Source organism: Triticum urartu, chromosome 6 (genome assembly GCF_003073215.2).
Source record: "Triticum urartu cultivar G1812 chromosome 6, Tu2.1, whole genome shotgun sequence".
Taxonomy (NCBI): Eukaryota; Viridiplantae; Streptophyta; class Magnoliopsida; order Poales; family Poaceae; genus Triticum; species Triticum urartu.
Genome location: NC_053027.1, coordinates 209,065,155 through 209,078,574, shown reverse-complemented (window position 1 = coordinate 209,078,574; position 13,420 = coordinate 209,065,155). Strand labels below are relative to the sequence as shown.

General features: G+C 52.8%; 1 protein-coding gene across 1 annotated transcript; it reads left to right on the top strand.

Moving 5' to 3' along the window:
- Nucleotides 1–363: 363 nt before the first annotated feature.
- On the top strand, nt 364–12,681 carry LOC125512465 (25S rRNA (cytosine-C(5))-methyltransferase NSUN5). The gene is made up of 13 exons (XM_048677559.1): nt 364–691; nt 1,254–1,312; nt 1,432–1,482; nt 8,252–8,384; nt 9,033–9,118; nt 9,335–9,433; nt 9,521–9,574; nt 10,042–10,186; nt 10,787–10,848; nt 11,069–11,156; nt 11,835–11,918; nt 12,014–12,175; nt 12,271–12,681. The coding sequence occupies exons 1-13, from the start codon at nt 421–423 to the stop codon at nt 12,495–12,497; spliced, it is 1,521 nt and encodes a 506-aa protein (XP_048533516.1). The 5' UTR covers nt 364–420; the 3' UTR covers nt 12,498–12,681.
- Nucleotides 12,682–13,420: the final 739 nt, after the last annotated feature.

Sequence of the window (13,420 nt, the reverse complement as noted above, 5' to 3'; positions counted from 1 at the left end):
TTCAGCGGGAGCGCAACAAGTCTCGTGCTGTAATGTGCCGGGTGCAACATGGGCCTTGTTGCAAAGGCTGGTGCACACTCACGCGGAGAAGATTGGACGGCTGTCGAACTCGCCATCCAACGGCTACGAAGGAGGCATATAAACATCACCCGGCCGACGCGTAGCACACCCAAAATTAATGTGCGAAGTAAATAAAAACAAATGAATGAAGTACTGAATAGTGTTTGAAACTCCAAAAAATAATAATTCAGGAATGTATTCATGAACTGTACTCCTTTTAGATTAGAAGTGAGCATTTTGATATTTATTCCCCTTTTCTAAACCTGACTTATTTTGGCCGCGCACCATAAAACCCAGCAATCGCAATTCTTTTCAGACGCTTACCGTTACCTAAAACCCAGAACCCGCAACTCGGCAGCCATGCCGCCGCCGCTCAAGAATCGCAGCCACGCTCCCGCGAAGGCCGGGCAGAGCCGGCCGCCGCCACGCCAGCCGGGGCGGCGGATGGCTAGCCGCGACGGTGGGGAGCGAGCGGCCTTCTTCGCGCGGCGCGAGGCGGCCACGGTGCTCCGGCGCGTGCTACGCGGGGACGCCTCCAAGCGCTCCGGGGGATCCATCAAGTCCCTCGTCTTCTCCCCCTCCGTACGCAACAAGCGTGCCACCTTCGCCCTCGTCTGCCAGACCCTCAAGTGTAAGCCCCAGCTCCAACCGGCTGCCTTTTTGCGCGCTCGCGTGCAAGGTGTTCGATGTAATGCCAGTCAAGAGCCTCGTTGCTGCATTCTCGCTATGATATCCAATGCGTCCGATAGAATGCCGCTATGGAGATATATGCTGCTAAATGTGCGCATCAACTTCTATTTAATGCCCTGGTTGAAGATACTTTAATGTCTTTACTACCTGTGACATAATCCTTTTCGTCCAAGCACGATCTATAGAATGAATAAATATGCCAATGTTAACAGAGTGGATTTCTGCCTAACTCAAACTTCCGGAGAATGATGCTCCGCGAACTCTAATTATAAAACAACTAACCTTAAGGAAATGTACATATTCGAGCAGTATGTTAGTCCATCCGATGAGAATGTACATAGTTGACGACCAGGAAGGCAGGAAATAAAACCATATGTGGTGCTTGTTGAACTAAGCAAACACAAGTTCTCTGCAGTTATGCTTTTCCCGTTGTGCTTTAACTCTCAGTTTGTATGTTCCTGCATTGACTTCTCCCTCATAATTTCTTTGTTTCCTTTAATCAGATCTTCCAATTCTTAAGGAGGTTTTAGCATCAAGTGGAGTATTCAGCAGCAAATGGAAGGTCAGCCATCTGAACTAAATTTTATGAATTAATTGATTCCCTTCTTGCTATACACTGTTTATACCAGTCTTGTGTTGATAAGTTTCATGGCCCTTAAGTGTCTTCCATTTTTCTTGCAGAAACAAGAGGAATTAGTTTATGTGACGGCCTACGACATCCTCTTCGGTCAGGTTTGTCAGTTACTAGGTTCTTTGGATCAGTGTCTAACCTTCTAATTGTTAAGTTCTAACCTTGTCGCTGTAAAACAGTTTTTTTTTCTTTTCGAGAAAACGCAAATGGCCTTTGCGTTTCATTGCATTGGAAAGGAAGGGAATTTACATCCTCCTAAGAGGCAGGTTTACACAGCCGGCAGGGGCTCAGTGGACATCCCAGGATGATGGCAAAACGACCCTGAGCCCTTGAGCCCCGGCCTTTGCCCAACATCGGGCCTCGTCCTTGATCCTGTCAACTAACTCATTGAGCGATGGGCTAACATGGTAAAAAACGCACGCGTTCCTATGCTTCCAAAGCATCCACGGCACCAAAAGCGCCACGGATTTCAGCGCCTTGTGTAGCGTTGGCGGTGTGGTCTTCTTCACACGCAGCCACCAGTCCATGAGCGAGTCGTCGTGCTCGAGCGTCGGCGTTGGCAAACGTAGCCAAGATAGGACCTCATGCCATGTCTGCCTAGTGAATGGGCATGTGAGCATCAAGTGTCTGATCGTTTCCGGTTCTTGGTTACACAGAAGGCATCTCGGGTGGTGCTGCAGGCCACGGCGTGCGAGCCGCTCCGCGGTCCAGCAGCGATCTTGGCATGCCAGCCAATGGAAAAACTTCACCTTAGGCGGTGCCCAGCTCCTCCAAATGAGCTTCCAGGAGTGGCAGCTCGTCGCTCCCTGGAAGGTTGCCCGGTAGCAAGACTGGGCCGTGTATGCACCATTGGCGGTCCAGCTCCAGAGCAGCTTGTTTGGCTCGTTGGACAGCTCGACATGCTGCACCAAGTGCCAGAGCTTCAGGTACTGTCCAATCTCGGGCAGGCCAAGCAGACCATGGATGTCGGGCGCCCAGCGATTACCGGCCATGGCCTCCGCCACCGTTCTGGACTTCCGGCGACTCTTGGGGATGCACTGATAGAGCATTGGCGCGAGCTCGCGGACGGATTGGCCGCCGAGCCAGCGGTCCTCCAAAAAAAGGGCGGTCATGCCGTCCCCGATGGCCATGGTTGTGGAAGCGTAAAAGAGCACGCACTCCTCCGAAGTAAATTGCAGGTCCAGCCCCTACCATGCTCGATTGGTGTCCGTGCGCGCAAGCCATAGCCAACGTAGCCGTAGCGATAGCCCAGTGCGCTCAAGGTCTCGGACGCCGAGGCCGCCATATTCGAGCGGGCGGCAGACTCGGCGCCGGTTCACGTGGCAATGTCCACCGCGGGCATCCGCGCGGCCGGCCCAAAGAAACCCATGCTGAATCTTCTCGAGTTGCTTCAAGGTCTTTTTTGGGGCGCGAGCGCGAGCATTTGATGAATCGGTATCGCGCTGGGCACCGACTTGACGAGCGCCAACCGTCCGGCCTTGTTCATCAGCCAAGCCTTCCAGGAAGGGAGCCGGCCCGCCACTGCGTCGACGAGGGGTTGCAGCTGGGCCGCAGAGGGGCGGCGGGTGGTGAGCGGGATGCCCAGATAGGTGACCGGCAGGGTCACGACGGGGCACCCTCTAGCAGCCCCGCAGCAGAATCATCGACGTGTATGACCATGGCAGAGCTCTTGGTGTAGTTTACCCGGAGCCCAGACGCCATACCGAACACGTCCAGGATGCCTTTGACAACGGAAATCTCCTCGGAGGTGGCGTGGCGGAAGAGCATCACGTCGGTGGCGTAGAGAGAGATCGCCGGGATGGCATGCCGGGGATGTAGTTGCTGGAGGATGCCTGTCTGAAGGGCGCGACGCATCAGCCTCCCAAGTGTGTCCACTGCGAGCACGAAGAGTTGCGGGGAGGTAGAGTCGCCTTGCCTCAGTCCGCGGCGATGCTAGATCGGTGGCCCGAGAACTCCATTGAGCATGACACGAGTGCTCGCCGTGGACAGCAGGATGGCCAACCACTCTCTGAATCGGTCCCCGAACCCATACTGGCGCAGTACCTCAAAGAGGAAGGGCCAGGAGATGGAGTCGGAAGGCACGTGTGAGGTCGAGTTTGAGCATGATCCTGGGCGCGCCAAGTTGATGCAGCATCTTGAGGGATTGCCGGACCAGAGTGAAGTTGTCGTGGAGGCTACGTCCGGCGATGAACGCATTTTGGTTGCGGCTGACAAGGGTGTCGAGCTTGGGAGCGAGGTGCAATGATAGGACCTTTGCGAAGATCTTGGCCACTATGTGGATCAGATAGATCGGTCGATAGTCAGCGAGCTTGTGGGCATCCGCGCGTTTGGGCAGCAAGGTCAGCAGCGCTTGGTTGAGTTTGTTGAACCCGCGCCCATGCAGAGTGTATAGCAGCTCGAAAACATCCCAGATGTCTTGGCGAATGATGCTCCAGCAGGCGCGCAGGAACTCCGCGGTGAAGCCGTCCGGTCCGGGTGCTTTGCGCGCCGGCATTCGTTTGACCAACCTCCCATATCTCCTGGCTGAAGGGCGCGTCGAGGCATGCGAGGTCACTAGGGGCGGTAAGCCGGGAAAGATCCAGGGTGCGCTCCCGGTCGATGGCGGTGCCCAGCAAGCCATCGAAGTGCATGAATGCTGCGTTGGCCATCTCCTCGTGGTCCGTGAGCACCTGCCTGTTCACGACAAGGCTGTACACGCGATTCTTCTGCCGTTGGTAGGAGCATTGCCGGTGGAAGAAGCTCGTGTTGGCGTCGCCGTCCTTGAGAGTCGCGATGCGGGCTCGCTGTCTAGCGATCGTGTGCTCCATGGAAGCCATGCCGAGGTAGGCGAGCTTGAGCTGCTTGTGTAGCCACTCCGGTGACGAGAGCACACGGTCCTCACGCGCCTTGTCGAAGCGCAAGATCAACTCGCGGAATATGGCAAGCTTTTCCCGGATGTTGCCTGTGGACTTAGCACTCCAACTCGAAAGGCGGCGAGCGGTGGCTTGGAGGCGTTTGACCAGCCGCCGGAAGGGGTCGTCGTCATGCACCGAGCTCCAAGCCACGGCAACGGTGTCGTGGAAGCCGTCCAACCGGAGCTAGTAGTCCTCGAAGTGGAAGCGCTTGTGGGCCGTCAGCATGGGGGAGCAATCCAGCAGCAACGGGCAGTGGTCCGACATGACCGAAGCGAGGCATCGGAGGTGACATTCGCCGTGCGCGTCTTTCCAATCCGAGGTGCAAAGAACGCGGTCCAAGTGCACCAGCGTTGGCGGCGATTGCTCGTTTGACCACCTGAAGCGACGCCCGTTGAGATATATCTCCTTTAAGGCGAGATCGTTGATGGAGTGGCGAAATCTTCCCATCATGCGCCGATGCAGGCCACCCATGTTTTTGTCTTCGTCCCGGTATATGAGGTTGAAATCGCCACAAAGCATCCACGCGCCGGGGCATGCCGCGCGTATGTCACACATTTCCTGGAGGAACATGATCTTATCAGCGTCATCTTGGGGTCCGTAGACCGTCGTCAACCACCACGGCGTCCTGGAGGCCACGGACACCCTAGCCGTGAGTGCGTTCTGCGTGAGCAGGGGGTCAGAGATCGAGACAACCCTGCTCTTCTAGGCGAGGAGGATGCCACCTTGTGTGCCATCGGCCGGGAGGTAAGTGTAGTCGTCAAACTTGGAGCCGAGGATGTCTAGCACGATGGGCGAGTAGATCAAAGCCATCTTAGTTTCTTGCAAGCATACAATGGAGGCGCTGGTAGTGCCCAACATAGAGCGAATGGCACTACGTCGGGCGCGCGAGTTGAGGCCGCGGACATTCCAAACTGCAATCTTGAGTCCGTGATCCATGAACAAGCGGTCGACGATGGATCTGCCGGCGGGCCTAGCACTCATTGGCCACGGCCTCACGTGCGGGGGAGGCGATGCACGCTGGGATCTCCCGGTCGACCAGGGCGGCGATGGCCTCGAGCACAGACAGGGGGATTGGCGCCGTGAACATGTCGTCGTAGGCTTTCATCTCAATGGCCGTGATCTTCTGGTTGGTGCCTAAAATCCCCAGGGTGCGTAGGATCTGCACATGGGCCCTCCGTTCTGCCGTCGGCGGCGCCACCGCAGGCGTGGTAGCAGCTGCGGAACGGCCTCGCCGTGGGGCGAAGTTGAGGGGACGACGTGGCCGCTTCCCGGGAGTCAGTAGCGACGCGCTGATGTGCTTTGTGGCCGCGGCCAGAAACTCGCCGAGCGTCCAAGCCTGCTGCGTGGTCGCACGGCTGCGTGATCGACGCATCGTGATTGGCGGCGATGCAAACCGTCCTGATGCCGGAGAACGGGGTCCAGGGACATGCGAGCGGCGATCAGCGTTGGGCGCGGGCGTGAAGAAACCTCGAGGTCGCTATAGTATGGAGATTGGGCTCTGGGCCCCAGCCTCCGGAGATCGAGTGGCGGGTGGTCCGGCAGCAGCCACAAGGGCCAGCGTTGTTGGAGATGTGGGCTCAGCAGCGGGCGGCCCAGCCCCATTTGGCCCAGCAGCAGGCAGATGATGAGGGGGGCCCTAGCTTTGGAAGCGGCCTTGGGCGCGTGCGCGGTAGCTGGTGGGGCGGGAACCGGTGCGCCTCCTCCCGCCGAAACCGCTGGAGTGGGGTCGAGGGGCAGCGATGACCGGTCAGCGGGGGATCCTGGGCCCGCCAGTGCGACAGGAGTGGGCGAGACGCTACTTTGCCCCGACAAGGCGGCAGGCGATCCTGACAGTTCTGAAGCCTCTGGCACCACAGGTTGTGAGTCTGGGACCTGGCTCAAAAGGGCAAGATCCCGACACGGCGTTGGGTCAGCCGCGGCAGGGGGGGGGTCCCGCGGAATCGTCCTCGGGATCATGGGGGGGGGCGAGTTTGAAATTCCAGGGCCTTCCCGTGCACCAGCGACGAGTGGGAGCTCGCCAGCTGGCGTCTGCACAACCGTCATTGTTGCGACGTCATCTGAAGCGACAACAGCTCATGTAGAATCTGCCGCCAAAGCCTGCTGCTGCGGGCCCTTTCTTTCCCCCCTTTTTCCTCTTTTGGCCCGATGACGGATGACGAGAACGAGCGGGGCCCTGCTGACCCGGCCACGACAGCATGCCATCTCTCGCTGGCCGAGTGGGCGGCACCGCCATCGCCGTCGCCGGCCGGGGCTAGGAGGTCGCTGTGTAAAACCCGTCGGTCCGCCCCGAGCGGTCGCCGGCGCGCCATGCAAGCGCGTCCATGGCCATGCCGTCTGCCCGGCCGCCTGGCGCTGCGTCAGTTCGCCTGCGCTTCTGGCCGCGGCGCCACACCCGTCCATGATCGGGGCCCCGGCCTTGGCCATGCCCATTGCCGGTGCCGCCTCGGCCGGGGTCGTCATTGGCCTGGACACCGGGAGGAGGCGCCCGGAGCGGGGCAGTGCGTGCGAGCGCGATGGAGACGGGGTACGTGAGCGTCCTGACCTCCGGCGCCTCCGATGGGACGCGAGCTGGTAGCAGTTCGATGATCTCCAGTATGGCGGCGTGGCGGATGTTGGCAGGGTCGTGCACGCGGCCGGACAGACGGAAGACGGCCAGGTCCTTGCGAGAGCGCGTGCGAGGATGCAGCCTCTCAATCCAGCAACTTTCCCCAGGGATGTGCTCGGCGGTGGATAGGTGCCAAGCTTGGGCGGGGATACCGCGGAGCTCGAGCTCGACGAGGTTTTCAAACCCGCTGGCGCCAGCATGCGCGAGCTTACACCATGGCCGCAGCGACAGCGCGGACCGTGGCGAGCTGATGAAGTGCTCGTCATTGAGACGATGCATGGTGTCCAGGGAGGAGAAGAGGATGAGGAAGTCCTCAGGGTGGTGTACGTGCACGGTGAAGTCGCCTTCGGAGAGCTCGAGGGAGCGGTAAAGCAGCTCGGCCACCTCGGCCGCGTCCACTTGCGGCCTGTTGCCGGTGATGGAGGCCACCATGGCGCGGCCAAGGACCCGCTCAGCCTCCTCCATCTCCGTGGATTGCGCCATGATGACCCGCACGGGCGCGTCGGGGCGCGACTGGGGAACGGGGGCTGGCGGCGGGAGCGCAGGTGGCGCTGGTGGGGTGGTGGCGCGCAGGAGGGGCCGGGGCCGGGCCGTCTCTGCCAGGGGCGTCACGGCGAGGCCGCGCGCTGTCGTTGCGCCGGAAGTCGCAGTCGCGGGACTCGTGGCCCGATGTGAGGTAGCGCCTGCAGGACGTCGTTGGTGCAGTCGTGCACCCGGTGGCGGTGGTCGAGGCAGCGAAAGCATAACCCAGCAACCTCCTCCAGAGACGGGCTGCGGCGGCGAGGGGACGAACGGCTGGTGGTGCCGTCCTGGCTCGGGCGGTGGCGGCGGTTCCTGCGCCGCGGCTGCTGGAACCCATCAGCGTCGAGCATGGACCCACCGGAGATGCGGTGGACCTCCGAGCGGGGGCCGAGGCGTTGCCTGGCGGGCACGCGGGCAGCCGGCAAGGCGCGGCCAGGGGCCCTCGCAGCCGGCGACGCAGCAGGGGCCGGCGGGGTGAGCGCGACGTCCCTGTAGGAGCACGCCAAGGACTCGCTCTCCGAGCTGAGCTAGCGGTCACCAGAGGACACGCGCTCGCCGGAGAGGGTCGCCTGGCGGTCGGCAGGGGCGGCGCTTGGGGCCTCCATGGCTAGGGGGAGGGGAAGGGGGGCTAGGGGGTGGGCGGCCGGCGGGGAGCGTCGGCGGCAGGCAGGGGAGGGCTCGGCGGGGCTAGAGGGTGGGAGCGGAGCCATCCAGGCGGTTGCATTACCCTTTGTTATTAAACTTGAGTTATGGAATTAAGCACTAGTTTGCCATGTCATTCGCTTGATCAGTCTTGTTGTTCCGCTTCTTCCCATTCAAAGAAAATCTGACATGAAGTAGCATTCGTAGGAAATTGCAGTTTCTGGATCTGTCGAGGAGTATATTATGCTACATAAAGATACTTTTAGGACTGCTCTTCAGAAAATATGTGTTAAAAGGAAAGTCAGTAATGTTGAGGACTTGTTAAGCGAGAAAACTACAGGTATCCTTCTCTGTTCTCTCTGACATGTTCCTTTTGTAGTAGATCATTGACTGTTCCTCTAATATGATTGCCCCTGCATCTCTGAGCTGCCTGATGATCTTGACCATCCAGATCAAATGCATTCATTTGATCACATAATTCTCTGTACACGGCATAATAGATTGTGTCACAGCTGAAAACTTGAGTTTTTTCATATGCAGCATCTATGTGAGGTGTTACAGCTATGAACTTCAACTATTTCATATGCAGTGTATTATATGAGGTTGTTTTCTTGTGTCAACGCTCAACACTGACTTTCATGCTAGGTTTGAGACTTTTAAACATTTTTTATGTCGAGTACTTTCTGACCCCATATGATAATTGATAAGTTCTGGTTAACTTGGGGAAATCTGTTAATTGTATTTTAGATAGTATCCTTCAAAAGAGCAACTAATAAAACAGTAGCCATTTTCATACTATTGGAAAAAACAGTTTAATTTTCAATATTAGATCACAACCGTGTCCTGGAGAAGGTGCACCACAACTGCTGCTGTGCATTTGCTCAGTTTTGACATGTCAGTGATATGCCATCCTCATTATACATAAATTAAGTGGTACTAGAAAAATTTTGTGCATGCAATGCTGTTTATTATTCTTTTATTTCTGCAGTCAAACCGAAGCCCAGGTTTGTTCGTGTAAACACACTCAAGACCACAACAGGATCGGTTATTGAAGTACTAAGTAAAATGCACAAGGTACTTCACCTATCTTCTACTCCCTCCGATCCAAAATAAGTGTCGCAGTTTTGAACTAAGGTTAGTTCAACCTTAGTTGAAAACTGAGACACTTATTATGGATCGAGCATGTTTCTCCAAGTAACAAGCCTGCTGTCCAATGTTTCTTGGTATAACTTAGATATCACTTTCATGCTCTACCATTCTTAGTGGTACTCAAAATTCACCTGTTGGTAGGTTGATAAAGATGATATGGTTCCAGACATGTTGGTGCTCCCTCCTGGAACTGATATGCATAAACATCCATTGGTCACAGATGGAAAGGTGTTTTTGCAGGTGAAGCCTTGTGATTCTGTAGCATCTGCATCTGAAAGAAACTTTATCTAATATCATTTCCTCTCTCACTTTAACCTGTTTGCACAGGGAAAAGCAAGTTGTATGGTGGCAGCTGCATTGAGTCCTAAGCCGGGTTGGAAGGTTAGTGTAGTGTATTTAATCGCACTAGTTCTTATTGCATATATTTATTTTTGTCTTGCTAGTTGCAACCATTTGAGCTAAGTGAAATATTTAATTTTAATTACATTTCCATCTTTCTTAATTGATAGGATTTTACACAACAATATTCTGGACCTTAGTATTGCATCTTTAGTACTAGGACGTAAAATTGTGGCGACGCGGAGTTTTCTTGGAAAGAAAAGTTCTGAGGGATGCCCGCAGTGTAAAATATAATAATCCTGAAATTTGTCACTTAACAATTTGTATATCGTTTTTAAAGTTTGCAAATGAAAAGTCTATGCTTATTTACTATGCTTCATGACTCATGATTATGGAACGAATGTTGCATTCTGAGCAGTTGATAAGTATCACTCTGGTTTGTATCACTTTACATACTTAGGACTTGTATCATGTCAGATCATTAATTTCCAGTTGAACATTAAACTTAGGTTATTGATGCATGTGCGGCTCCAGGGAACAAAACAGTCCATCTTGCTGCACTCATGAATGGAGAAGGGAGTATTATTGCTTGTGAACTTAACAAAGAGAGGGCCAAGACATTGCAACATACTGTCAGAAGATCTGGAGCAAACAGTATCCTTTCTTAAATGCTTTATTATTACCTCTAGCTCTAGTGATCTCGCAATTATATATTTCCTAGGCATTATTTTACTGTTAAATCATGCTTTTCACCTTGCATTTAATCTAGGAAAAAAATGTTTATAAGTTCGCATAATTTCTGCAGTAAAGTACCTTGTGAATTCTTTTGACCTTCAAATACAAATCCCCTGCTAACCCGAGTGAGGTTTCAAATGCTTTTGTTTTGTGACGGTAGCTTTCATATGTTTCTTTGACATTTATTCACAAGGGCACAAAACTAACAGCATTCCATCTTTCAATCAGGCGTATCTTTGCACCTTCTTTGTGTATGTGGAAATGATTATGCATTCACTTGTCTTCTGGCTACTTTGACCCAACCCTTGATATCATTTTTATCTAAAGTGTAATACACAAACCATTATGTCAAGGGGGTCGCTGTGATATATGTGGACTATCTATGGTGATCATTTCTTTGTTTAATTGTATGTAGTCTTTTCCTTCCAATTTGCAACTGTATCCACCTGTTCACCATATACTATGTTACAAAGTTTGTGACATGATACAATGATCAGATTTTCTTAACCAGTTTTGTAGATATTGAAACAGTTATTGGTGACTTTTTGAATATAGATAGCAATGATCCGTCATATGCAGAGGTTTGTAGTACTTGTGTTGTTATTCTTACTATTGTTAGAAAGATTAGATTCATGTATTGAATTTCCGGTATTGACATCCATAATGATATCTACTCCCTCCGTCCCATAGTCTATTGATGAAAACTTCAGACAAGCATACATTTTTTGAGCTTTCCATTTGTCTTGTCGAACAATCAACCCTAATTGTGTTGTGTGCTTCAATACAATGATGATTGTGCAGGTTCGTGCTATTCTATTAGACCCCTCTTGCTCTGGATCTGGAATCTCTACCGAGAGACTCGACCACTTGCTTCCTTCACATTCTATAGGTAACTGTATGCTATGGAGGCTGCTCTTACAACATATATGTACTTCTCGTATTCAATATAAAAACTTGGAATCTGCATTGTGTGTTCATACATCATTGAGTTCATCCTAGTTTTCATACTACATTGAATCTTCACGTATTCAATTTGTGTTCATGCCACATTGAGTTCATCCTAGTTTTCTCCGCAAACCATGAAAATGAACTTCTATTTTTTTTCCTGCACAAAATAAGAAGGCTATGGTCTATGTTTTTAAGGCGACGCCTTACCGCCTTAGGGAGGGGGGGGGGGGGGGGGGGGGGGGGGCGCTTTGGCGCCTAGGCGGGCGCTTTGGACGCCTAGGCACCCAAAGCGGTCGATTTTCCAAAGCGGAGGGGGAGCGCTTCGTCGCCTAGGCGTCGCCTTAGGGACGCTTTAAAAACATAGGCTATGGTTCTGTTAGCATCTTATGCAGTCTGATACCCTGATGGGTCATCCGGCCTTCTGTAGTTCTGTAGTTGGCACAGGGGCTTTGCTTGCTTGGTCAATTTTGACCTGAAATAGTGAAGCATTCCAGTGTCAGGGATGTTTCTTAAGGTCTACATTTTTTCAAAGATGCAAGTGAGGGAAACAGATTCACCCCACCACCATCATACCAGTATCCAATTGGAACATTTAAACTAAAGAAACCCTGTTGTGCAGATGATCAGGATGATGGAGGTTCAAGCGCAAGGATCTGGAAACTGTCCGCCTTTCAGCGGAAAGCTCTCTCACATGCTCTATCATGTAAGTTCCTACTCTACTCGGTCTGTTTAATGATCACATTTCTATGGACAACTGTCGCAGAAACTGAAGTGAAAAGCTTCCGTCCACATCTGCAGTTCCCTCTGTAGAGAGATTGGTCTACAGCACCTGTTCAATACACCAGGCAGAGAATGAGGATGTCGTCAGCTCTGTACTACCTTTAGCCTCATCACTCGGTTTCGAGCTCGCTACCCCATTCCCTCAATGGAGGCGCCGTGGCCTTCCGGTCTTCGACGGAGGTATGTTCCCTTTCCCTGAACAACTCAAATACGCTTCTGGATGACCTTCTGTTGGCATGAAATTTATACACCCTAACGGCTTTCCTTGTTTGCAGCCGAGCATTTGCTTCGGACGGACCCCGAGGATGATCTGGAGGGATTCTTCATAGCGCTTTTTGTGAGGAAAGCAGCCGCCGCAGATGCTTTGGAGCCTAGCGAAGACGGTCGCGCTTTGGGAAGGAAAAGGAAACGAGCTTGCACAACGCGAAGCGGAGGTCTCAGGGCGTTCAGCTCCTTGAGATTGTCCAGGATGGACGTGCTCTGCTCCATCTGGGGTATATAGAGATGTTGATGTTGCCCTAGGATCTTTGAGCGATTTCTTTTGGTAGCGGCAGCTGAACGAAGCCGGCGTTGGACTTGTAACTGAATTTTGCATTTTCTCGATATGTAGGCAGAATTGTGAACTAAGGCCACATTGTGCACGTTCAGTTTTGAAGCAATTAACATCGAAAAAGGGACGTGTATTAGGACGCGGTGTTTCTGCTCCCAGGCTCATCTGCATCCCCTCTCAGCAAAAAAATCAAAACAAATGCTAAAAAAATTCAAATTTCTTTTGGGTGGTAGATAATTTGATGCGTGAGGTCCGCATCAAATTTCAATTCATTTAGACATCTGAGCAACTCTCGGCAAAAAAGACAAAATCAAGGTATGTAAAATTGTTTACTGTTCACACATTGTTCGGACCCAATTTGTCTTGGACGATGATAACTGCCATGCGTGTGGGCGTTAAGGGTTCTGGTCACACGTTTTGTGTGGTGTCTAAGAGGACCAGCCCACACGCCTATGTGTGGGCAAAAAAGTAATGCCCACACGCTTTTTTCTTTCCCCGCGGTCCCTCTCACACGCTTATGTGTGGGCAAAATAGATAACGCCCACGCGACCTCTCTTAGCCACCTACCTCACGGTCTCGCACGCCCCGCGTGACAGTCATCATGCATCCCCGCAGTTGCCATGGTCCGGACCCTCTTTAATGTCTGTTTAATTGCAGTTGCCATGTTGCTATACTACAATTGCCATGTCTGACAACTACATTTGCCATGGTTGCTCAACTGCAATTGTCATCTCAGATCAAGTGTCAGATGCCATTTTTTGAACAACTGCAGTTGTTGCCATGTATGGTCTGGTTACTACAGTTGCCATGATTTGAAAACTTTGAGAGTTGCCACCTACTAACACTAGGCAGTTGCCATGTATGGTCTGGTTTAC